This window comes from Phaseolus vulgaris, chromosome 9, assembly GCF_051622355.1.
Source record: "Phaseolus vulgaris cultivar YP4 chromosome 9, ASM5162235v1, whole genome shotgun sequence".
NCBI lineage: Eukaryota > Viridiplantae > Streptophyta > Magnoliopsida > Fabales > Fabaceae > Phaseolus > Phaseolus vulgaris.
In genome coordinates this window covers 25,423,753-25,450,179 of record NC_143506.1, presented here as the reverse complement: position 1 = coordinate 25,450,179, position 26,427 = coordinate 25,423,753, and the positions used below count along the sequence as shown (strand labels likewise).

At 33.2% G+C, this 26,427-nt stretch overlaps 2 protein-coding genes across 5 annotated transcripts; one reads left to right on the top strand and one right to left on the bottom strand.

Moving 5' to 3' along the window:
- The first annotated feature begins 1,015 nt into the window (after nucleotides 1–1,015).
- On the top strand, nucleotides 1,016–15,301 carry LOC137820092 (Small GTP-binding protein). 2 transcript variants are annotated; one of them, XM_068623895.1, is made up of 22 exons: nucleotides 1,016–1,409; nucleotides 1,497–1,673; nucleotides 1,804–1,890; nucleotides 2,503–2,559; nucleotides 2,681–2,746; nucleotides 3,065–3,127; nucleotides 3,989–4,033; nucleotides 4,132–4,232; nucleotides 4,737–4,833; nucleotides 9,356–9,427; nucleotides 9,776–9,930; nucleotides 10,043–10,100; nucleotides 10,526–10,606; nucleotides 10,742–10,828; nucleotides 10,967–11,038; nucleotides 11,188–11,322; nucleotides 11,428–11,501; nucleotides 12,504–12,591; nucleotides 14,138–14,215; nucleotides 14,325–14,400; nucleotides 14,746–14,786; nucleotides 15,058–15,301. In XM_068623895.1, the coding sequence occupies exons 1-22, from the start codon at nucleotides 1,152–1,154 to the stop codon at nucleotides 15,151–15,153; spliced, it is 2,064 nt and encodes a 687-aa protein (XP_068479996.1). In that variant the 5' UTR covers nucleotides 1,016–1,151; the 3' UTR covers nucleotides 15,154–15,301. The 2 variants fall into 2 exon arrangements, 1 of the variants encoding a protein (XP_068479996.1); XR_016515841.1 differs by having other exon boundaries at nucleotides 1,037–1,409; nucleotides 10,742–10,820.
- Nucleotides 15,302–18,400: 3,099 nt separating this feature from the next.
- Nucleotides 18,401–24,712, bottom strand: LOC137821852 (protein PSK SIMULATOR 1). Of its 3 annotated transcripts, none has more exons than XR_016515751.1 (12): nucleotides 24,306–24,712; nucleotides 23,790–24,106; nucleotides 23,345–23,437; nucleotides 23,124–23,239; nucleotides 22,192–22,243; nucleotides 21,480–21,580; nucleotides 21,235–21,304; nucleotides 20,863–20,966; nucleotides 19,511–19,627; nucleotides 18,986–19,062; nucleotides 18,804–18,848; nucleotides 18,401–18,697 (listed from the first exon to the last, which is right to left on the bottom strand). XR_016515751.1 is itself a non-coding variant. In XM_068626629.1 (12 exons), exons 1-12 carry the CDS (start codon nucleotides 24,513–24,515, stop codon nucleotides 18,544–18,546), a joined length of 1,428 nt encoding a protein of 475 aa, XP_068482730.1. In that variant the 5' UTR covers nucleotides 24,516–24,712; the 3' UTR covers nucleotides 18,401–18,543. The 3 variants fall into 3 exon arrangements, 2 of the variants coding, with proteins under 2 accessions (XP_068482730.1, XP_090151742.1); XM_068626629.1 differs by having other exon boundaries at nucleotides 23,152–23,239; XM_090295616.1 differs by lacking the exons at nucleotides 18,401–18,697; nucleotides 18,804–18,848; nucleotides 18,986–19,062; ... (1 more) ...; nucleotides 20,863–20,966; nucleotides 21,235–21,304 and having other exon boundaries at nucleotides 21,511–21,576; nucleotides 22,191–22,243.
- Between the last annotated feature and the right edge of the window lie 1,715 nt (nucleotides 24,713–26,427).

Sequence of the window (26,427 nt, the reverse complement as noted above, 5' to 3'; positions counted from 1 at the left end):
TAATATGGACATGCATAATCCCTTAATGGTTAAAGGTTGCGATGGAGTGCGCGTTAAAAGAAGGATCTCATCAAATTGTCTTCCGTTACGTGGGGATAGCTGTTTTGATGTAACCATATTTGAGGATACGTTGTCCGAAACTACTGCCGTAGAGATTGAAAGTCGAAGCTCACTATCATGCACTGCATTTTACACTAACTTTGGCTGCTTTCGAGTGCACAACAAGTCATCTGATATCTTTTTTTATAACTGACTTTTGCTTTACATATATTATATGAAATGATTTTTTTTTCACAATTGCAAATATTTAACTTTTTATTGTTGTGTAGGATTTGCCTGTGACTTTCGCAGTTTATGTGCGAAGAGGTAGATTCCAAAATGTCACTTTGCACGGTCCAAATGAACAAGTGCAATGCAAAGTTCTAATCCGAAATGTTTCCAAAAAGACTGTCAAATTGGGAAGTGGATGGAAAGAATTCTATGGGGAACACTCACTTCAGGAAAATGATAAAATTATTTTTGAAGTAGATGATGATGAACATACATGACAACACTTTCGAGTTATCATTATGAAAATAATTTGATTGAAAGTTTATTGTAATATATTTGGGAGTCATGACTGTTTTTAAAGCCTGATAAAAAAGATAAATTTTTAAATTTAGTTGGACTTAATGTGTACAACGGTTGCTCAAACATTATTAATATTTATAATTATTATATTTCTGCTTTCTAACTTATGTTTTTTTTTGTTATTTGGTATTTGGTTATTTGGTATAAATGTGATATCTTTGTTATATTGAATAAAATTTTTTTATTATTAAAACATTTCAATGTATAAATATTTTTATATAAGACACTTTAAGACATCTTTAATGCAAAAAAAAAAAGTTAAAATATATTACCTACATAAATTATAATTATTTAATTATTTATTAATATATTCTTTTGCAAACAATCTTTCCCGGGTTAATAACCCAGTAACATATATAAAGATATTTTTATTTTATATAGACCCACAGAGGTGCAGGAAAAAATTATGGGAGTGCAGGAAGAAACACACTCGAACGGATCCAGCCCAACTTGATCCAGCACAAAAGTTAAGTTGAAGGCTCGTGTTCCATTGGCAACGGTGCAGTAGAGTCACACTTCCAATGGCCGCAGAAATTTGTGGCGCGTCTCTATTCTTATCCGTTAAAACTCAACTGCAACAACCACACCACCACCAACGCGCGCTCTTCCATGCTCAACGAAGCAGAACAAGAAGAACCACTACCAGATTCCACTCATCCAAACGCTGCCTTAGTTCCGTCTTTCCAAATGCTTCCACGTTTCGCTCCGGCGTTTTGTGCCAGGTCGCCAGCACCGACTTCGACTCCGCCGCCAAAGCCGGCGAACACCGTCTCTCTAAGGTATCACCATTAGTTACATTTTGTCGTATTTCCCCAAATTGCCCGTCGTTCGTAGCAGTAAACATGTTTGGATTGTATTGGTTTTAGGTGCCGGTGCGTAATATAAGGAACTTCTCCATCATTGCGCATATTGACCACGGGAAATCGACGTTGGCGGATAAGTTGCTTCAGGTTACTGGCACGGTGCAACAGCGAGACATGAAGGATCAGTTTCTCGATAACATGGACTTGGAGAGAGAAAGAGGCATCACTATTAAGCTCCAGGTTCCACCATTTCCTAATCCCGTATTATATTAGCTTAATCGTGTGTGAGAGATTGGGAAATGTGAGTTTGAAGTTGTTTTTCGATGTTAAGATATTTGAGAAGGTATTTGGCTGATTTTTATCATGGCAGGCAGCTCGAATGCGTTATGTTTTTGAAAATGAACCTTATTGCTTGAATCTAATCGATACACCAGGTCATGTCGACTTCTCCTATGAGGTATGTGATGTAGTTAGTTATACGTACATGCTAACTGCCTATCTGTTATATGCTTCTTTCTATTGTATTATTTTTTGCACCAGTCTTGTCCCATTTCATTTCTTTTTGCTTCAAATTTAGGGACTACAACGACATGTAACACCTATATGAACATTGAACAGAGAAACTTAAGCACGACTGTCAGTCTTGTGAACTCTCTCCATCAAGTTGTAGTTTCAAGAATTTGTAGGCATAAATGGCGAGCTTTTGAAAATAAATTGGTTTTTCAAAAAAGAAACAGAAAACAGAGGACGGCTATCAAATGTGGGTGGCATTCTATTTGATCTCCGCCCCCACCTCTCTTTCCTTCTCTTTTTCTAGAACCTTTTAAGAAGCCACATCCTTTGTTTTTAGCTAACAATGAGAACAAAAACTGCATGAAAATGTAAATAAAACGCTATATATCAATCACATTTTAGAGTTTCCATTTAGTCTTTCTAAATGACACTTCCCACTCAATTGGGTTTGAGTGTTGGAAATGAACATAATCTTCTTTTCTTTCTTTTTTGGTGGCCGTTAAACCCTTCTCAGAATCAATACAATAATACATTGTGACTATTCAACTGTGGCCAGGTTTCCCGGTCACTTGCTGCATGTGAGGGTGCTCTTCTAGTAGTAGATGCTTCTCAGGTGAATCTCTATGCTTTTATTGCTCTTTTTTCCCCTCTGGTTTTATTTCCTTTATCATGTGAGAGTGATCTTTCAGTAATTCTTGTTTATGCTTTTGCAAAAATTTGCTTTCAAATCACAGGGTGTTGAAGCACAAACCCTAGCTAATGTTTATTTGGCTTTGGAGAACAACCTAGAAATCATCCCTGTGAGTACATTATTTCTGTTATTCTACTTTTAACTTATATTTAATTTTTGTTTTAGTTTACTGAGATACACATTATCCTTTATTGATGCTATTTTTCAATTAATAAACCCAAATATTTCTTTTTTTTTTGGGAAAAAAGACCACATATTTACACTTACTAAGCAGTTGTGTAATTTTGTGGCATGGCTCTTTTCAAAATAAGGATGAATTGTTTTTGTATTTTTTTCATTACTTTTCTGAAGTCATAAAATCATGAGATAAAATGTCCGAATGTGTTGCATGTGTGCATGTTTAGTAACACTAGATATTCTGTAACAGGTTTTGAACAAAATAGATCTCCCAGGTGCAGAACCAGATCGAGTTATCAAGGAGATTGAAGAGGTTTGTCTGCCTACTTAGACCGCTGATATCATATTCCTAGTTTAAATTTTTCAGTTTCACATTAAGATAGTCTAGGACCCTTCTCATTAAGTTACCCTTATGACACTATACTTTTCCTTTTTTTGGTAAGAAAGGAATTGATTAGGATAGAGGGCAACCGTGAGCATAAGGGTAGAGCACTACAAGAGGCTAGAAAAACTACTCAATCCCAAACGAACTTAATAGAAGATTGGGGTCCCCAGGATTATAGCAATTTCTTTACAACCAAATACACAAAAGTGAAGCTTGAGAATGCCAGCAAACTTTTTGGCATTATAAAATTGATATGTTCTTTGATTGGAGCATACCTGTACTGATCATTAGCTTATAGTTCTGTTAGAGTATGGCCTTGACAACTGTTATGGTTCAGTAATCCAGGGGAGCATGTTTGGTGACTTTAAAGCAGGAACTGCACCATAAACTTGCACAATTTAATGGATTAAATGGCCAAATAATCAATTATTCACTTGCAATAAACAATTAAAAGTCATTAAAAGTGCATCTCCGAGACTTTTAAAGTCTATGATAGACAAAATAATCAATTGATATGTATTCTTTACATAATAACACAATAGTTTCTTTTTCTCAGTTTCTCTATCTCTCTCTCTCTACTATTTTAACACATTCTTAAGTCTCATTATTCCTAGTTTAATTACTACTACTAGAATGGTTATAGTTTCACTGCTGGAGATATACATTTTTAGAATGGGTTAACTAGGGCATCCTTGCATGAGCATTGCTAGTTTGTTTATTTATTAATTCTTGAATTATTTTTATGATATTGATAAGAAAAATCGTGAGTGGAATTGATTTCTTGTATAGATTGTAGGTCTAGATTGCAGCAATGCGATTCTCTGCTCTGCAAAGGTTTGTTATTGTTCTTTCATTTCCTGTTGTTTTCTCTGGTTTATGATTTTACGTTAATATGTACATGTTTCTACGTAATGAAGTACTTTCTGCTGTAGGAAGGAATAGGTATAATTGATATTCTCAATGCGATTGTTGCAAGAATTCCCCCACCTGAAGATACATCTAAAAGACCGTTGAGGGCTTTAATATTTGACAGGTACTGTTCATTCTTTTCAAATGTTATCAGACTAATCCATTTGATGATAAATATAAGCAGTATACTATTGATTCACATAGCTTGTCCTTTTAGATTTGGATGACATTGATACCATGAAATAATTTTGGTAAGGTCCCTACAATCTAGAAATTATAACATGTTGAATTAAGACTTGGTATACTAATTGTAAAGTTCAAGGATCTAATTTACATGTCTAGGCTTCATCCCATACTTTAGGTAATTCTTTTTCTATGTAGTTTGTTGTTGTGTGCTTAATGCAAGTTCAGATACCTGTACTTTATGCATCTATTTGTTATACAATTACTCTCTACAAAGACATCCTTGGATGCAATAGCTTTCATAAAGATGTGAAGTATTTACATGGATAAAATTCCTTTAGTATGTATGGCTGGTTAACCCCCCTTGCATGTTGTTTATGCTAATATTCTTTTCATGTGGTATTTATCCTTTAGGCACTCATATTTATTATTTCTTTAAATGCAGCTACTATGATCCATACAGAGGTGTTATTGTATACTTCCGAATTGTAGATGGGTCTATAAAGAAAGGTGATAGAGTTTATTTCATGGCTAGTGGGAAGGTATAGTACGTTTGCTATTTTTTGATCCCTTATTCTTGCCTGTGGTGACAAACTGTTAGTATAGTTGCCTGTTTGTAATAAAACGGAAAATGATTAATCTGAATGAGAGTAGATTTTATTCAATTGATTGATTTGAATACATTAGCCTCTATATATTGAGAATTTTAACTCTAAAGTATTGATTACAAAGAGATCTCTAGAATATTCTAACACTACACTTAATTTCCTACAACAACACTCCTCCTCAAGCAGGTATTTAAGATAAATAAAAGAGACAAGATATTTTAGAGGGCTTAATCACACACCTCTCTTATGTTCACCTTTATATTGATATAATTCTGATACAATAAGTAGAGGGGAGAACAAATATCAAAAGCCAAAACTAGAGTCCTAGGTACATAGATAGGTACAACTCAGCAATTTTCCAATACAACTACTTACTACCTATATTTAATACCTATGCTAACCACCCCCCTCCTTAAGGAGCATACAAATTGTATATACCAAGTTTGGAACAAATAAATTCAATCCAAGGTCCCCTTAAGGATTTTGTTGACACATCTGCAAGTTGATCATTTGATCATTGAATCTGGCAAACTCAGTACAAATTTACTTGGATAGCAACTTTTCCTGAATAAAATGACAATCAATTTCTGTGTTTAGTTCCCTCGTGGAGAATTGGATTGGAAGCAATGTGTAGAGCATTTAAGATAATTTAGAATAATTCTCAGCCATTTCAAATCACGCACCCCATGTGTCATAGCTCAGAATTCAGCCTATGGAGTAGACCTTGCAACAATGTTTTGTTTCTTCTCCAAATCACCAAATTTCCACCTAAGAACATGCAATATCCCGAGATGAATTTCCTATCTATGATAGACCCTGCATAATCTGCATCAATATACACCTTCATTTTTAATTGTTCATACCTTTCGAACAATAATCTCCTTAATGGATTTGTCTTCAAATATTGAAGGATTCTGTTCATGGCTTGTAAATGTCCCTCCCTTGGATTATGCATTAACTGACTAAGTACGCTCACAAAATAGGCTATGTCAGGTTTAGTGTGGGCTAACTAAAGGAGCTTCCCCAAAAGTCTTTGGTATTGGCCTTTATTCATAGTAGAACTACCTTTATCACTCCTAATTCTATGGTTTTGTTCTATAAATCTTACCTGTTTGATTGAGAAGATCATGAACATACTTTTTTGGAGATAAAGATGCCTTTTTTTCGAGTAAGCTACTTCTATCCCAAGGAAGTACTGTAATTTTTCTAGATCCTTCATCTAAAACTGAGCAACAAGCTTTTCTTTCAAGATTTGTTTTTCGTATTCATCATCTCATGCAACAATCATATCATCAACATAGACCAAGAGTAGAGTAAGTTTACCTTCTAGTATGGTCACCTTGACTCTATCGATACCCCATGGAGATCATAGCCTAAGTCAGTCTACCAAACCAAGCATGGGGTGACTGCTTTAGTACGTAAGCTTTCTTCAACCCGCACACTTTATTCCCTTCTTCAATAGACCTAAAACCTAGAGGAATTTCCATGTAGACTTTTTCCTCTAAATGTCCATGCAAGAAAACATTTTTCACATCAAATTGTTGCAATTTCCATCCAAAATAAGTTGTCAATGGGAGAATGATTTTAACAATATTCATCTTTGTCAATGGAGCAAATGTCTCCTTATAATCAACACCATAAGTTTGAGTATATCCTTTAGCAAACTAACCTTTCTTTGTAAAGGTCTTATAAACACATTTGCATCCTACTGCCTTTTTATCTAGTGATGCCTTTTTATCTAGTTCTATTTTTAGTTAGAGTACATATTTGCAATAATATTTGGGATACTTTGTGGCATTTTTACTACTTAATGTAGTTATTTTAGTGTTGTACAATTAATTACTTTGAATGATTATGTTGTTAAAATATTTTTTTTTATATAAAGTAAACTCTTACGAATTGAGTTTACTAAACTCTCACGAGTCTACGGAGACTCTCGAGTTTGACAACCTTGAACACGGGTACAATCATCAATGAAAGTGACAAATCATTTAGCACTAGATATACTAGAGTTTGATGTAGGCCCCCAAACATCAAAATGAACCAAATCACAAGAATGAACCCTCTTTGTATTACTATGAGGGTATGTGGCACGATGGTGCTTTGCAAGTTGAAATACATCACATTTAAATGGCTCAATAAGGAGGGGAAAGACTCTTTGGAAAATATGGAGGGGAACATAAACTTTAAAACGAAAAAGGATGGAAGTCCTCGACGATGGTGGAGAAGCCAAATTTAGAGGACTCAAAAGTAGTGCCAAACTTGAGACAAGAGATAGACGCTTGTTTATTGATCCTATCCTTAGTTCCAAAGTTGTTAAAATAATATAACCCTCTCTGCTCCTTAACAATTCCAATTGTCCTTCCCATAGTAAGATCCTGAAAAACACAATGAGTAGGAAAGAATGTTACAAATTAATTTAGGTCATCGTAAAGTTTTTTTAACGCAAGCAAGGTTATTAGAAAGTTTTGGAACGTAAGGGACGTCTTTAAGGCTGAGAGATGACGAAAGAAAAATATTACCACGTCCAACTATTGGGATACAATACAGGTCCCATTGGCAACAGTAATGTGGTTATCAGAAAGAGAAACATATGATGTTAAAAGAGATGGATGAGGGATCATATAGCTTGTCGCACCAGAGTCTAGAAGCCAAGAGTCCTTATATAAAATTTTAAAATTTTAAAAGAGGAGTTCTTACCAGTCATGGTTAGGAAGCAAGTACCAGAAGGTGGCTTATTTATGAACTCTGAGAAATTTTAGACATTCAATTTCAGCACGTAATGCAAACATTTCTTCTTCAATTGAAAAGGATGAAGGAGTCGTGCTAGAATTTTCATAATCTGATGTTGCCCGATAAGCCTTCCTTGAGGGCTATCCTTTTATTCCAGCCAAACGATTGAGAGTTTTCTTCTTTCCATGTAGCGTAAAGCAAGTCTCGTTATTGTGGCTAGATTTCATACAATGAGATTACCAACAATTCTCTTTGTCTTTTAAGTTAAGTTTCATGTTTCCAGGATTTGAGGTCCCAGGTTTGGAAGCCTTTTTAGAGAACATAGCAGCTCCTTCAGTTGAGGGCTCATTCATCATGACCATTCAACGAGTTTCCTTACCTCGGACAATGTAGAAGACTTCAAAAAGAGAAGGAAGTATTTCCTTCCCAAGAATTTGTCCTAACCGGATAAATATCTGAGACCATTCAAAAACTAAGCAAGAGTGACAACATCTCTGCTATTTTCAAGATTCAAATTTTGATGCTGGTCCAAGTCAATCCACAAACCTTTCAACACTACCGGGAGAGTGCCTTGCTTGGCTCCAAAGATCTTTGTTTCTAACTCATAACATGTAGAGATGTCTTATTGCATAGAATAAGTATTTGCAATGTTTTCCCAAATTGCATGGGCACTGGAGTAGAACGTATAATTTCTCTTGATTTCTATAATCATGGATCCCCATAACCATGTAATAATTCGTGAGTCATCACTGTCCCAAATTTAGAAAATTAGGCTTGTCCTGAGATATGACCTCTCCTTCAATATGGTTGAGCCTACCCATACCCTTTAACATGCATCTGATAAATTGAGCTCACCAAAGATAAGTTTGACCATTAAGGTGACTGTCATAAGGCAGGTGCAGAAGATCAACATTGCTTAGTGGAGTTGGCATGCTTAAATAAATTGGGATTCCTTAGCCCCCCTCATAAATAAAATAGAGAACATTAAGACAACAGAACAGAACAATGTTGTCCATGAACAATGCTCCTTTTAAAGGAGAGATGCGCAACCCAAGGAAAAAGGGAAACACTGGCAGATTTGGAACTTCCATCTTCAGGCAGCTCTAACGACACAAACGGCAGTGGGAACTACTTTCGGGCGCGGCATCACGTGCCAGAAAAATGTGGCTCGCAAAACTCACTCGCGGAGAGTGATTGCGTATGTGCAGGTGTGTGATAGCTCCGATGGCGGTGTGACTCTGGCAACAGACAAATTGGAGGATGCCTATCTGATTGGATGCTACAGCGGCAGCTCCGGCAACAATAGCTGCAGTGGAAACAACAGTGACAAAACCACGAGTTCGGTTCTTTTCATGCAATCCCCAATAATCAAAGGAAATAGGTGCACCTCAGGCAACCCTAAAAAAAAGAACCGTAACTAAGACGGTAAAGAAGAGCCCCAAGATCGAAAGCTCTAATATCAACTGATTGATTTTAAACATTACATCAGCATCTCTATATATAGAGTTCTAACCCTAAAGTATTGATTACAAAGAGATGTCTAGAATCTTCTAACAACTTCTAATATTACACTTAATATCCTACTAACAACATTTATCAAATTTTTAATTATGACTGCAAACAAATTCAAACAAGTTTTAATCTATAATTGGTAAAAACTTGGTCATTGTGGTGACCACTAATGTTCTCTGAAGTCTGAAGGTAATTGATTATTAAATTGCAGGATTACTTTGCTGATGAAATTGGAGTTTTGTCTCCCAATCAACTACAAGTTGAAGAACTGTATGCTGGTGAGGTAAAATAGTACTTCTGGATGGTTTAATTAGCTGGTTGATGTATTTCATATTGCTTATGGTATTTTTGGTTTGTCTCTCCTATCCTTTTTTTTGTAACATATCGTACGTACACTCTATGAGAAATGAGATAAAAGACTTAAAAAATGGCATAAAAAAGATGACACAATGCATGGCAGTGGTGTATTGTTTCTGCTGAGTAACTATGCATCTGTATGTGCATATTTTTAGCTGGCATGACAATTCCTTTCTATGGTAAATGCATTATTGTCATTTTTGTTCTCTAAAGAAAGATAAAATAAACATTTTTTATTCATTATTACTGATGATATCTTGTTGTGCTTTAATAGGTGGGCTATCTCTCTGCATCAATAAGAACAGTAGCTGATGCTAGAGTGGGTGACACTATTACTCACTATGGCAGAAAGGCTGATAAGTCACTCCCTGGATACGAGGAAGCCACTCCTATGGTGTTCTGTGGCTTGTTTCCTGTTGATGCTGACCAGTATTTATCTCTTGTTGACTCTCTTCTTTCTTGAGCAAAACAATTGTATTATTACTCTTGAATGTATCTGAAATTAATCATTAATGATTCCCTTATTATCATTTATTGTCAGATTCCCTGATCTGCGTGATGCACTTGAGAAGCTACAACTCAATGATGCTGCACTAAAGGTTATACTGATATGTTTGAACAATGGTTTATCTTTTGTTTCTAGACTTTTGGCAAAGGAACATAATTTGGTTTTTGGTTATTCAATTTAATTTTTTCTTGATTTAGTTATAATTTCCTTTTATCAATTTGATATTTCTTTAAACTGTGATGTTTATTAACTTATTCAGTTGTACTTTTGAATTAGTTTTCTTTGGTGAGAGAAGCATTCAGAGTCTGCCAGCCATAAAGTTTATTTAAACTACTCGATTGAGATCTTCATGTACAGCTGTTTTTTGACATTTGGTGGATTATAATATACAATTTTATCCAAAGTTTGGCACCAAACAATTCTTTTTCTTAAATATCCAATTTTCTTAGAGTCAAGCGGACAATGGTAGGGTTAGTGATATATTGAAAGACTTCATTTTTCTTTTCTGGTTTACAGTTTGAACCTGAGACCTCGAGTGCCATGGGATTTGGCTTTAGATGTGGGTTTCTGGGTCTTCTTCATATGGAAATTGTCCAGGTTTGCATTTGTTGAAGTATCTACACTTTGGCTTTCAGAGGAAATGCTTGAATGTTCTTATATATGGCATAATTCCCAGAAATATGATTTGTCATTTTGATTAACTATGGAAACCTGGTTTACTTTGCATTACAGGAGAGACTTGAGAGAGAATACAACTTGAGCTTGATAACAACTGCTCCTAGTGTTGTGTACAGAGTAAACTGTGTAAATGGTGATACTGTAATTTCTTCTCATTCCTAAGCTCCCTTTCTATGTAATAGTTTTTTGGGTGAACTACTTGTTAAAACTGAATATATGCTATTTTTTAAATGTCATATTAACGCCATAATTTTTGTCGGAATCACAAAATTGTTGAAGGTTGAATGCTCCAACCCATCATTACTTCCTGAGCCTGGAAAAAGGAAATCAATTGAGGAGCCATTTGTTAAGGTTAGTTCTTGCACTTTGTTCTCTTTATTGTTCACCTTTTTCAAGAATTAGAACAGTTAGGGGAAAACATTTTAATTCGGAAGTTGTGTGTGTGTGTGTGTGTGTGTGTGTTTATTGTCTTTATTTGTAATTAATGTAGTTGTGTACAGATTGAGATGCTTACACCAAAAGACTACATTGGTTCACTTATGGAACTGGCACAAGAAAGAAGAGGGCAGTTTAAAGAAATGAAATTTATTGCTGAAAATAGGGCATCACTTGTCTATGAATTACCATTAGCAGAGGTAATCTCGTACTTTATTTCTTTTCAATTAACCTTTTAACCATGCTTCTGTTTGACTAGTTTTGACTTTCAGGTGTCTGAATTGTTTTAAATGTCAATTTTGTAGATGGTTGGTGATTTCTTTGATCAGTTGAAGTCAAGAAGTAAGGGTTATGCTAGTATGGAGTATACGTTTGTTGGGTAAATGTCTCCAAGAGCATAATTTATTGATAATATTCACACGAGGTTCTGTTGGCTTTCAAGTTACTGTTGATTACTGTAAATACCCCCGACTCTCTAGTGTAATCAGGGTAGTTTTGATAAAATAAGACATACCTAATGCTTAGGGACTGTAAGTTAATGTAGGCATCACTGATTTTTGGATTGGCTTCTAGACATGGAATCTTTTCAATTGTAAAAACCTACCAATAAGACATTTCTAAGGCAGGAATGATGGGCTTCTTAAGTTAAATAGATGTCTATGAAGAAGTTAGACGAGAGAGCTCTAAAACGGTTGAGGTGCATAAATTAATTTTAACTTAGTATGTGCTTCAATTTTGTTTTTGTAGAGCTTATTTCTATATAGATGTACTCTAACAATCATGTAAAAGAAATTTTATGTCTAGACTCTGAATATGTGATTAGGTGCAAAGTAATTTTTAGATTATCTATTTTTTTAGAATTGTCTAAAGTAATAATTGTTTTTGTAAAATTACTAAAAGGGGTATGAAATTATTTATAGTCTCCAAAAACAATCCAATCCTAACACACTTTTATATGAGAATTTTAATTCATTTTATCCCTGAACTCATTTATTTTCTCTTCCTGTAAGTGTTTATTTAGAAGTTTATCAAAATTGGTGATTTATCATCTTGTAAATGATGCACAGTCTTAGCATGACACATATACCTTTAACTCTGGATCAGAAGAGGATGAATATTTGAAGCACATAATAATTTTATATATAGTTGTAAAGTTATCCTTGCGCATTATTAAGTATTTATATATTATCTCATATACTCTTAACTCTGCGCCAGAGGAGGATGAACTTTATTTTTTTAATATTTCAAGCACATAAAATACTTTTATATATTAGTTTTAAAGTTATGCTTGCGTATTATTAACTATTAAGTATGGACTGAGAAGGTTGTCTTTCCAAAGTTTCTCATAAGGCTCTAATGCTTTCTTATAATTAATTTTCAGGTACGTCGAAAATAATTTAATTAAACTTGACATACGGATAAATGGTGACTGTGTGGAGCCATTGGCCACAATTGTGCACAATGATAAGGTAACTTATAAATTCTTTCTGTTTTGGTCTATGCATGGGTTGGAAATAAATATATGTATCTGGCTAAATGTAATTTTCCTGTCAATAGAACTTAAGGAATCATACTGGTTTGGAGAAACCCTACTTGAATATATGATTTTCTATTTTTTCTGAAAAAATTGTCTGGTAAATAATTCTTTAACTCTGATTGCAATTGTTTAAATGCAAGTACTCAGGCAGGCATTTAAACTGAGGAGAAGTGACCCTTAATTCAGTAATCAGAATAGTTGGTCAGACCTGTAATTCTTATTTTATTCAATGAGAATAAATAAAAGAGAGTTAGTATAATGAAAGAATTTGTATTTAATAGAAACTAATAAAAAACACATTTTTGGTCTATTACAGCTTGAAAATTGCCATTTGCTGGAAAAACCTCATTGGACGAGCTTCTCCATTAGGACTTCTAATAGATAGAAATATGAAGAAAAAATAATTAATTTGATTTCTCCATAAGTTAAAATTAGTTTATGCATAAGTTAAAAATAAAATTTTTGAGAAGTTATATGAGTGCTTCTTCAAATTAGTTTATGCATAAACTATTAACTTATATGGAGTTATATATATATATATTATTTTCTTTTCTGTTCTCGAAATTCTCATGGAGAAATTACGAGAGCGCTTCTTCTAATTAGTTAGTTTATGCGTAAACTGATTTTAACTTGTGAAGAAATATATTTCATTTTTTTCTTTTCTCTTCTAAAAATTCTCAAAGCTCGTCTGAATAGATCCCAAGTAATCTCAATATTGTGTTGTCTATTCTAGCTTTTATTACTGTTGTTAAAAGATCTCAATTATTAATTGCACGAGATAGTGACACTATCACGACTATCTTGGCGGTTACTGTGAACAGGAGCCAGCCCCTCCAATTTTCTGTGTAGCTGACCAGTTTTTTTGAGGGGTTGTTTTATAATTCTCCCTTTTTTCATTGGAGTGTAGTAGTGAAGTATTTGTATACAATCATTACACATCCTGCGTTTTCTTGTGTGGGCGTACATTTATCTTAACATTATCATTTTGCTTCTATTTTTTCCATATTCTCCCTTTAAAGCTATGATCCTAAATAAAAGGAAAAAAATTGTACGGCTTTGATTCAAACTTAAATGGTTTATTTAACTATTTAAACTACTATATTCCTATCAGTGACGTGTAAAACAACAGTCTTAGCCCTCCACTTAATCCCCCGCATCTCAGCGTTAATACCTATTTCACTACACTACTATCTTACTGATTCTTCCCCTTGCACTCACCTCAAGTGCTGTTGTCACTTATTGCAGAACTTGAAGTATAAAATATCACAAGATACTATTTTCAGTATTTAAAAGATTGTCTACGGCTCACTTGGTTTACTGTTTATGTTTCACTGCTACTCCCGTCTGCATAAGCTACGCTTCATCATATATTATATAGGCTACACCATTATAGTTAAATTTGGCTGCATATCCTGTGATTATACTTAATTTTGATGTCTACAAATTATCAGAAAATCAACTGAGGCTTTTATTTTCAGGCGTATTCTGTGGGAAGGGCTTTGACTCTGAAGTTGAAGGAGCTCATACCACGACAAATGTTTAAAGTACCAATTCAAGTAAGCATCGAGTACACTTCTAATGTTAATTTTTTTTTAAAAAAATTGTTCAAAATCATTAAGCTAACCATGATAACATTAACATATATGCTTGCTTTCTTTATTCTAGGCATGTATAGGATCAAAAGTGATTGCCAGTGAAGCGATATCTGCAATAAGGAAGGATGTACTAGCCAAATGCTACGGTGAGAGAATATAGCAAACCTTAGGGGTTGTCTTGCATAAACATGCTTAAAAATATTTAAATCATTATTACCACCAGGATGCCTCAGTAGATTTTGGGTTGCTATTTGTTCTTAAATGAAATCTTTTAACTTGTTTTTTCGTGTTCCTCTTCCCACATATTTTGAGAAGATTTCCTGACCATGTGGCTCTTCATATTATAAGTGAAATTTCCTTCTTATGTAGATATTTAGAAAATAGAAACTACGAACAATATTGTATTTGGTACAACACATCCATCTTTCACTTTATTTTTTCCTCGTACTGATCTGATTGCCTGAATTTATTTTTTCTCTTTGATGTTCTAGGTGGGGATATTTCAAGAAAAAAGAAATTGCTTAAGAAACAGGTATGTTCTAGTATAAATTCGCAATTTTTTTGTTATATTAAGGCTATCGAAATGGATGTCTAGTATGTATATAGTGAACAGTGAAATATGTATAGCTATAGATGTGTGTCTCACTTCAGCTTCTGTAGTATTTTGTGTTAACAAAGAAAAATGGTTATTACTTCATTAATTGCGTGGTGGAAATGTAAAATTACTTATACGCAATTGATGTTTTAATTCTGATTTATACCTTGGATTGTTCATAATACTATTATCGTCTATTTCCAACCAGGCTGAAGGAAAGAAAAGGATGAAGTCTATTGGTAAAGTTGATGTTCCCCAAGAAGCTTTCATGGCAGTTTTGAAACTTGAAAAGGAGGTAATATGATTGTGTTTACGTGTAAGTTGCAGCATGATCTTAAATTGTAAATATATTAAGAAAATATTAGAATCTTGGTCTCTTTTTGTTTGGTATAATTGTTCAATTGTAATTCTATGATTCTCAGTTGCATTATATAAGATTGGATTCTTGATAAGTTCTCTTTAGTTTTAAAAATTGATATATAGTGTCAAGGTTCTAGTTAATGCCGTAATCGTCGAGACTTTTCTTTATTGACAGAATTCGGCCACCTGAAATGATCACTTACTAGTTTATTGATTCTGCCAATGCTAAATTACTAATATATACATATGCACAAACTATAGGGACATAATTATAAGTGGGATAGCTACAATAATGATGATAATAAAGTTATATTTTTATTATTTATAACTTTGGTCTCTAATATTTTTTTAATCGTTTCGTCCTTAATAATTATTTTAATTTTTTTATCGCCAAACCGACTAACATAATGCTTTAAACAGTTAACTAAAGTGATTTAGTTAGTGTTTTGAACAGTTTAATTAAAGATTTTTAGAAAAGGTTTTAGGGACTAAAAGTAAAGGAACAAAAAGAAATGTGCGAATGTGCGACATATAGTGCAGCACCTTGAAATTTGTTTTATAACATTGTTTAGCAACAAATATTTTTAAAATTAAAATTGTTTTCTTAAAATTACATTTGACCATGATCAAAACTTGTACCCGAAGTTAGATCACAAATTATTGATTTAATATTTTTAGGTAACTGCTCATAAATTCATTTAAGAGTTAGTAACTGCAAGTATTATAAATGTAATTGTTAGCAATGATAATAAAATGTCTTCCTCTGATTTATTCTAAAAAAACAACATCAGAGCTATCTTCTTGAGGGATCTGTGAGGTTAGTAGAGTGCATCAAGGAGGTTTCAATTTTTCAGCAATGGTACCACCTATCTTTGATGGAGACAATTATCAAATGTGGACTTTTCGTATGAAGACCTACCTAGAAGCATTGGATTTATGTGGGAAGCTGTAGAAGAGGAAATTCAATCTCTTCCAAAAAACCCTACTATGGCACAAATAAAATCATAGAAGGAAAAGAAGATGAAAAGATCTAAGGCAAAAACATGTCTATTTGCAGTTGTATCTCCTATGGTATGGTATTCACAAGGATAATGTCCTTGAAGTCAACAAAAGGAATTTGGGATTACCTCAAGACCGAATATGAAGGTGATGAGAGGATTCGTGGAATGCAAGTGCTGAATCTAATCAGGGAGTTTGAACTACTGAGAATCCGTAAAAGAGTACTCTGACAGACTTCTAAGCATTGCCAACAAAGTGAGGTTGCTTGGATCTGTGTTAAAAGATTCAAGAATTGTGGAAAAACTGCTTTTAACGATTTGAGAGAGGTTTGAAGCCACCATAACAACACTAGAGAACACAAAGGACCTATCAAAACTTTATCTTGCAGAGCTCTTAAATGCTTTACAAGCAGAAGAGTCATGAGACAAGATGGAACAATAGAAGGAGCCTTAACCGCCAATCATGAAGATGAGACAAGATGAAAAAGGTAGCCAGATCAAGCCGAATCAGCAAGAAAATGGAGAAGTTGTTGTACACAATAACAAAAAAAGGAGAAATTACCCTCCTTGTAAGCATTGCAACAAGTTAGGTCATCCATTGTTTAAGTGTTGGAGAAGACCTGATGCTAAGTGCAACAAGTGCAATCAACTGGTGCATGAAGCAGTCATTTGTAGAAACCAAAGTGAGGAACAAGATGTAAACCAAAGTGAGCAACAAGATGTAGATGCTCAATTTGCAAATGAGGAGGATGTACTTTTCGTTGCAACTGGTTTCTCCAACAATATTTCAAGTGCATTGTGGCTAATTGATAGTGGATGCACAAATCACGTGACTTATAACAAAAAACAAAAAACTTTTCAAGGAGTTGAAGCCTTCAAAAATTTCAAAGGTCAAGATACTCCATGAGGGTCACATTTCAGTAAAAGGAATAGGAACCATTGTTAGCAACACATCATTCAGGTACTAAAACTATTACTGATGTGTTATATGTACCGAACATAGAGCAATTTATTGAAGATAACCACTATTTGATCAAGGATGCTACAGGACAAGATTTGTTCAAGGTACAAATGAGAGACAAAAGTTTCTCATTAGATCTATGTCAGGAGGAGCTGACTGGTCAAGGACTTCTCAAGATGCAAAAATCTGGTCAAGAGAAATTTTTGATAGGTCCTTTGTGTTCTCTAGGGTTGTTATGGTGCCTTCAGTTAAAAGCAGTTTTTCCACAATTCTTGAATCTTTTAACACAGATCCAAGCAACCTCACTTTATTGGCAATGCTTAGAAGTCTGTCAGAGTACTCTTTTACGGATTCTAACTCCTTCATTCTCTGCAGTTCAAACTCTCTGATTAGATTCAGCACTTGCATTCCACGAATCCTCTCATCACCTTCATATTTGGCCTTGAGGTAATCCGACTTCAAGGACATTATCCTTGTGAATACCATAGGAGATACAGCTGCAAATAGACATGTTTTTGCCTTTGACCTTTTCATCTTCTTTTCCTGATTTTATTTGTGCCACAGTAGGGTTTTCTAGGACTGAATTTCCTCTTCTACAGCTTCCCACATAAATCCAATGCTTCTAGGTAGGTCTCCATACGAACAACCCACATTTGATAATTGTCTCCATCAAAGACAGGTGGTACCATTGCTGAAAAATTGAAACATTCTTCCATTGATACACTCTACTAACCTCACACATCCCTCAAGAATATAGCTTTGATACCAATTGTTGGTTATTTAGAATAAATCAGACGAAAATATTTTATTATCATCGCTAACAAAGTACTTGCATTAACTGACTCTTAAATGATTTTATGAACAGTTACCTAAAAATATTAAATCAACAATTAAAATAGAATAATAAAATATCACGTGTACTTATGTGCATTTATTTGCTATTTGCAGTTAAAAAACAAAATTTCCAACACTTGAATTATAAATGCATTCAAAGATTACTTTAACTCGAAATTTAATTATAAACTACGCATTAATTAAATTTAGAATCAATATTTTCTCTGACTCAGCCAATTTCTTATGTAAAGAGTACAAAGCTCTTTGCTAGCTATGGCAGAAAATTATTCTAGATTATTTAAGATTGACGTGAATGGACCAACGGAGTTCTACTATGACAAATAAACAAAATATTACCCATAACCTTACATGACTGATAGTTCAACTGATAGCCAAACTAAGAATAAAGAAATCTATTTTTTTATTAGTTTCACGGGTAGTGTTGAGTTAAAATATGTAAATATAAGTTACAATTCCTAAAATCAAGAGATTTATTTGGACAGCTAATCCGGCAATTGCTTCCTTTGATGGGATATCTTACTTAGCCAGCAATAGCATCACAGTCTGTCTTACGTCTGATGGCCAAGCGATGAAGCCATAAGAGAAGTTCAAGAATATAATGGTCCACTTTATCTTTATCTGCATGGTGGAATGTCTCATTCCACATTACACCACCCTTCCTGTTTACCTCATACCTTTAAGAACCAACAAAGTATTTAAATAAATAAAAAATTAATATACAAAAAGGAAAAAATGTACAGATTTCTAACTCAAATATAGCAGCAGAGAATTGCTGCTTACCTTGTGTTTGCCCACTGCCCAAGCCAACCAAATCTATGATGTGCTCTGGACCAATTTTAAAACAACCAAAAAAAAAGGCCAAAAAGAATTAGAGTTAACTTGTATGAGGTAGATATAGTGATGATAGAAGGCTTTTCATATGGGTAGTTAGGAGCTAGTTGACAACAAGCCAGATATCTTACTTGGATGTCTTAGTGGCCATGGGAACCAACCAACGTAAGGTTTTATTCATCTCACTTTTTATATCGGCTACACTTTGCTGCAAGACTCAAACGGCAACCATGAGGAAAGAGTAAAAAAGAACAAAATGTGGAAAGATGAAAGTAGAAGAAAAGTTATTCTTCAAAAATTAAGCATTTTCCGCGGCATTCTAAATATCATCATGTTATGCGGTGACTAAACAATCTAGCCAAGTACGAAGGCATGTCCTTTGGTGAAAGAATCATTGGTAAATTAAATTGAGGGCGTTCAATATGGACTGAGTATGATGAGTGACTGCTTGATTTCAATGAGGAGGTTGAATGGCGTCATTGTTTAACAGCTATATAGTTGGTATACTTTTTATTTTCCCTTGTCTATTGCGGGCTATAGGCAAAGTGTGCATAAACCTTAGGCCTTTTTGTCTATTCTAAACTTTCCTTCTATCTATTTTTTGTGGTTTTTTAACAGAAGTGGTAATAATAGAAAGTATCAGCAGTTAATCATACCTCTTCTACAGCATGAAAGGATGGTAATTTAGAACGTAGAGCTAATTTTATATTAGGAGGCAAGCTTTGATAGAGTGAATCCTTTGTATTTGCAGCAGACATGGTTGATTTGGTTACCTGAGTGTCAATGCCGGATACAGCACAATGTTACTCAAATGTAGTTTGCTTAGAATCACACAAATTTGAACAACTATGATTAGTATATATAACTACACTACACCTTATTCAATCTTAGAAAGTACAGGGAATCATTAGTGAACAAATCATATCCCAATATCATATAACTAAGTATGAATATAGAATCTGATCAAAACATACGAGTACGAATGTAAAATTTCATGGATATATATTTCAATCTCCTAATTTATTTTAGAGGAAATGTGGTGCGTTATGATCTAGATCAGGCTAAGGTGTTCTCTGACTAGAATGTGTTATGTACGAGAACATGGGAAGGTATGTTATTTGATGCCTTGACAAATTGGGAAGTATCAACTACGGCCAAGCAATGGTTGAAAACCAAAAATTAAAGAAAACTTTGAATTTTCCTGGCACAGGCTACGCTATGATTTAGGTGTTGGATCTAATGCAGCATGGAAAAAAAGGCACCACAGTTACTTTTCCATTCTTAAAGTACATGTAGAAGGCAGTGAGGCATGTTGATAAAAATTAACCACGAAAATACCAGATTTTCTTTTCTTTAGAGGCAGTGTGCATTCAAATATTCCAGATTACAAACATGTCTTTCAAAAATCACAAGTCATAAGAACCTTCACAAAGTTATGCAACAGCTATAGACAAGGTTCATAAACATTAACAATTTTCCTCCTAGTCTTATTTACATCACATTACAAACATGAGTAACCAAAGACATCCTTAGTATTGAGCTCACTGTCGTAAACCAAATATTATATATTTATAAATTTTGAGGATCATCCGTTTTCACTTGAAAAAAAGGGGATCATCTAGTTTCAAAGTCCAGGTCACAGGTGGTGTAGCAAACTGAAAGGCAGTTAGTATTAGAAACTTGAAAGCACATAAATTTTCTACCAAATTGGCACCATCTGATGTGAAGGGCAGCCAAAATTTGTATAAGTCAAATGCTTCGCTTTGCTGCTGATTCTTGGCTGAGTTTCCCTCTTAATTTTATTGATTAAAATAAATATGTTTACAGCCAAATCCAAATATTTAATTACATCAAATCTGAAAGTAATTAGGAAGGAAGTTACAGAGAAGTAGCACAATAGAAATTCAATACTTAACGACAGAAGCTACTCTAGAAATTCAATTTCTGGTTCAAGATAAGGAAAAAAAATAACAGAGATAGAATGGATTAAATATAAAGATCAACTCACAAGAGTATCGATTTGACGCACTATATTTGCATAATGCAAAGCAAGGCCTGCAGGGCCCAATCTTTGGCAATTGCTCATGTGTCCAATTGATGGTTCGTGATCATCTGCAGATGCCCATGGATAAACATTACAGGTATGTAGAATATAGATTTCATTTAAAGCTGGATTTTACCAGGAAAATGAAATGCTTCTACCCCACCCTCTCCCCTTCCAAAAAAACACCCACCTTATTCTCCCTTTCTAATTTAAAATAAGAATCACTTGTGTTAATTAAGTCCTGACATGGAAAAGAACTGATATTTAATGCTTAATATTAAGTGGGCCAGAACAGCATTACAGATCAAGGGAAGCAAACATAATCTAATGGCAAACCTGTATTGCCAAAGACATTGATTATCTCCAAATGCAAAAAAAGGACAATATCTACAAGCTTCTCCATAACCTGTAATACATTAGATTATGAATTATATTCAACTTTTGCATTATTTCTCTATAGTATATTTGGCATTATACGTGGATCGGATGGAATGAGAATCTAATTGAGGATAAAACAAACAATGAGGAGAATACTGAGCGACAAGATAAACATATTTTGCTGAGAAGAAATCTAATGCTACCTCCTCCAAACTTCTAGACCAGAGTGATTTTTTCTTTAAATGACTAATTTGCTTCTTTCGATTTTTAATTTCCGCCGTCAAGACTGCAAGGTCATCATCACCTATAGGATAGAGACCACATAAATACTGCTCAATATACTGAAAGATAAAACTTTTGAATCAGAGTGACTTTTTCTTCAAACATGTGCAATATATATAGTTAACAATCATTCAGGCCCTCAGACAACACTATGTAGTTTTGGCTCTAAACAAAAAGAAAAACAAATATTACCAAAAAAGTAAAGTAGGGGTTTTTGAAAAAGTTATCTGTCTGTAAAGCGTTAAAAATTAAAATTTAACAGGGACATAAGATACAAAAATAGGATACGACTAAAGCAGTGTAGATAACTATAGTGTACAGATCCTATATTCATTTCAGAGTCCTTGATGAAAGAGTTGTTGATGCTAGCATATATCTTTTAAACATTTTGCATGATCAGTGTGGACCTTGTCCCAAGGTTCTACACATTCTCACCGACTAAATGATGGCTCTATTTCCAACTACAACAATAACATTAATGCCAAATTATTCTTCACTTTAAATTAAGTCTCTAAGAGCTTCAGATTTAAGATTAAAAATTGCTACATACAAATACAAAGACAAGATGCATATTATGCTATGGCCCATTGGTAACATTGAACAACTCCCTCTTTGATCCTCCAACTCACTTACGTTGAAAATCTTGTTGAAGTTTATCCCAAGCATCTAATTCATGGTACAATTTCTGCAGCCACAGACAATTGTGTTCCAAATTTAGAATTAAACCCACAGAAAAAAATACTTAGTTGAATAAAAAGAAGATGCATAGAGAACTTGGTTTCGGCAAAGTAATAGAAAATCTAGAAGATCAAGTAACTGCAAAATGGGAGAAAATGAGCAGAGGAAACAAAAGGTGCAGAAAGAAGACACCTCAGGCAATTTAATAAACCAATTTATATAAGTAGTATATACAACATTTCCACAATTACTTTTAATAACATTTAATTTGTACAGTCAAAATAAATGAGTAAAGATTAGATTAATCAAGAAGGTATCATAACCATCATATTGGTTTCATTTCTAAAACACATGTGTCATTATGAAATTTTGGTACATATTCAATTCCAAATTTACATGATTGGTAGTTACATTATAGGGTCATAATGGAGAACATGATCAAAATGAGTAGTTAAATCACTTAAATGTACCTACAGTTACTACAGAGCTGAAGCAGATGAACTCAGAAACTCCCATTATACCTTTGTAAATCATGATTCGTCTAAAAGGTATTAAGTAGGACCCGAAGAAAGTGATGGAAAGAAATAAAGCCCTTTGCAATTGATATGTATGCAATATGAGGTAAATAGTTTGAAATTCTTCAACTATTTCCCCTATAATGAATTTCTGAAAAATTACAAAAATAAATTGATGGATAAAGTATTTCCTATTAGAGGACAGTCACTCATTCAACTGGTTAAAAATGTTGAAAGTTGGCTTCATTAGCAATAATTTATAAATTCAATTAACCACTTGACTTACTTATTCTTATATTGCAAATGCTTTTCCAATGAATCCCTTTCCTTTTTAAGTTTTCTTACATTATCAGCTTCAAAAGTTACTATTACCAGTTATTGACACAAGGAATACACTCACAACTGTAAAATGAACCAAAGTCATCAAGCGTTGCGTTGTTGATTCTGCCTCGTCTCTTGACAGTCTTCCATTTAATTGTCTGTTAATTCTAAAATTTACAAAGGAAATACAACAAAGAATAAATGAGAGGCTAAATAGTTTTTTGATGATGAATGAAAGGCTAGACAAATTGAATGAGTACAATTTATATTACTTCTCTAAGTAACGGTCTAAATTGTGCCACTGAGGATCCTTCGAACGATTTCCAAAACGAATCACCTCATTAGAAAAAACTTTCAACTCCTGCCTGACAACATAATCCAAAATGACATACACTTGATATTTCGTTTTATAGAGCCATGGTAATGCAAAACAATAAACTAGTTAAGGTCTGTTTGCATAAATTTCTCCAGAAGCACTTTGGAAGAGAAAATGTGAAGAAAAGACTAAATAAATTTCTCCAAAAACTAAAATTAGGTTATGCTAATTTGTAAAAACTCTCTCATGTTAGGTTTTTAGCTTTTTGAGAAGTTTATTCCATTTTTTTTCCTTTTATTTTCTTCTCCAAGTATTTATAGAGAAATTGGTCCAAACAAACCTCTTAGTTTATTGATGGTACAGAACTCATTCTTAGTAATTTAATTTAACCAATAGTTTACCTCTTGTCTGCTGCAACAATCCTAAGAAGTTCATTCATATCTTCTGATATTAAATTCTGCACACCCTTTGAAAGAAGCACCTTTTCTTTTAAATGCCTAATACTTTCTGCGGACAGAGATTCCAGAAGATTAAAACCTTTGACAATTGTGTTTGCAACCTCAAATGCTAAAATTGAAATTCCATTCCCCTTAATCGCAGCTCCAGAAGCAAACCCATTGCCAGCATTTAGACTTGTAATGCTGCTCCCAATGGTATCCAAAACCATTCCACATCCAATACTTCCAGCTCTGCCCAAGTGTAAACTCACCTCTGAGACCTGAAAATCAACACTTCTTTGGATAAACTTCCAAATAAACAGTTATAGAAGAGAGAGACAAAAAGTAGAATAAATCAAACACCCTCCAAAAAGTAGAATAATAACAGTTACTAATAAATATACCTTAAACCCAGTTATATTTAGCAGAACACACAAGAGTGAATGATTTGAAATCAAAATTAAAAACCAACCAAACAACCTTTGAGATTGATCTTGACTTGTGGAGAAAGCAAACATCGGCAAAGCATGGGATTCCATCATAGAAATGTTGGTCGAAAACAGTAACTCGTTCTTGCACTTGTGTTTGTGGTTGCAGATTATTCCCTTCAATTATGCCCTGTTGTGTGTTTGTGGAATCAGTGGCCCTGTTGACATGATGAGGCCTCTTTGAATTTGAACCCCCTGCCATTGCTGCACCTGAGACTAAGAGAGTTCAACCTCAACACAAAGGATCATCACCTTCACCTTCTTCTCCATACCACCCTCAACTATAAATTGATAATCTTCAAATAATACCTTCTAAGCAATTTCTCATTAACATGGAAATTGCTTAGTAGCTGCGTTTCAATATCACACGCAGGCACGTTTGTATGAAGAAATTTTCCCTTCTTTTCTAGAAACATTTTTTTATATATCATAAACTCTAATAAATTAATTTTTTTATTAATTATTCACGTCAAAATATATTCTTTATTATTAACAAAATTATGAAAAACCAGTCTCAGTCATTTTGGATTGAGTTTTTAGGAAAATATGCTTTATTTATAATAAAATTAAAAGGAATTGCAACTTCTTTTGGTATTATTTTCTGTGTATAAATTGAAATGATTATTATGGATAAAAATAATAGAAGTGAAAAAGGTCCATTTTTCCCTTTAATTAGGTAAATTAAGAAAGTTTTATTACTTTTACATACTAAATTATTCATATATAATAAATAATTAAAACTTCATTTGTAAATATTAATAATTTAAATTTTATTCTTATTCTTATATATTTTTTATTATAAAATATTTTAATCTTTGAAATTAATTTTAATTATATAAAAAGGGTGCGGGTTCACTTTGCAATCCTTAAATTTTAGCATTATTTTAACTTCTATTATTCAATTTATCATTTTTAATACTTTTAGTTATATTAAATTTCAATAACTTCAAAAAATATTAGTAATCAAAACGATACTATATCACAATATAAATTATTTATTATAAATATAAATAAATTTTATATGTTTAAAATTTCTAGTTATTATATATGTAAAAGCATTTTTATATTATTTGTTTTATTATAAAAATAAACATATATTTTACGCACGTAAGGCCTTTACAAACTATATTGTATTAATCTTTTACTTTTTCATAGGTAAACTATCTAAGTATTTGAGGAAAATGGGTAAAATTTTAAATGCTGACTTTTTATATTAGGTAATTTGTACAGTAATAAGATTTTAATTTACTATTTTTATTTAGTTATCAAGGTTTTCAAAACAAAAATATTTTTTTTATTTTTATAGTTCAGGGGTTTAAAATTTTATGTTATGGGAGGACAGTTCAATAAAAGAAATTACTAGTCTTTGATGATAGATTTATAATGTTATATGAAAAGAAGTCATGATTTGAGATAGGTGAAGTTTCATGGGAAATTGTGGAAATTAAACTAACTTTGACACTTCAACAACCAATGAATGGTTAAAGGATAGGCTTTGGAATATATTGTTTCTTTTATTTTCTGATAGGCTGTGTTAAATGCTATGCTCCCCACAGTATTAAGTGTTGTCAATTACAGGTTAAGTCTCACATCTCACACTCCAACTTCCAAAGAATCATTAATGCATTATGAGTATAAAAAATCTATCTACAAATGCACACGAATATCGTATAACCAAGAAAAAATACTTTTCTTTCTCATAATCTTTCAAAATTCTTTGCACTATGTATTTTTTAATCTTAATATTCTTAATTTATTTGTATTATTACACTCCAAACTATATGTCATTGGATACAATTATATAACTTTAATGTCTTGAGTTCTGCTAAAAAACACTTTTTGGACTATGATGGATTACGTGATTTTTTTAGATGAAAATTAGGATATTTTTTAAGTAAATATTGAAAATATAGGAGAATATTATAAATAATTAATTGAACAAGAATAATTTGAATGTTGAACAATAAAGGAATGATTACATAGTTCAGGAATTAAAATAAAGAGTAACTAAGAGACCTGGTTGACGTGCATGAAATATGAGGTGAAATGTTTGTTGGGACATCATAAATAGGAGCGTATAATGCAAATATACGAACTCTTAAAAAACAAAGGTA

Excerpts from the sequence above, each read along its gene's own strand:
- LOC137820092 (XM_068623895.1), top strand. The coding sequence starts at position 1,152 with ATGGCCGCAGAAATTTGTGGCGCGTCTCTATTCTTATCCGTTAAAACT. Across the intron at positions 1,410-1,496 it reads GCGAACACCGTCTCTCTAAG|GTGCCGGTGCGTAATATAAG; the intron begins GTATCACCATTA and ends TATTGGTTTTAG. Across the intron at positions 14,787-15,057 it reads AGAAATTGCTTAAGAAACAG|GCTGAAGGAAAGAAAAGGAT; the intron begins GTATGTTCTAGT and ends ATTTCCAACCAG.
- LOC137821852 (XM_068626629.1), bottom strand. The coding sequence starts at position 24,515 with ATGGCAGGGGGTTCAAATTCAAAGAGGCCTCATCATGTCAACAGGGCC. Across the intron at positions 21,305-21,479 it reads GGTCTAGAAGTTTGGAGGAG|GTTATGGAGAAGCTTGTAGA; the intron begins GTAGCATTAGAT and ends AATGTATTACAG. Across the intron at positions 18,849-18,985 it reads ATGGCCACTAAGACATCCAA|AGCACATCATAGATTTGGTT; the intron begins GTAAGATATCTG and ends AAATTGGTCCAG.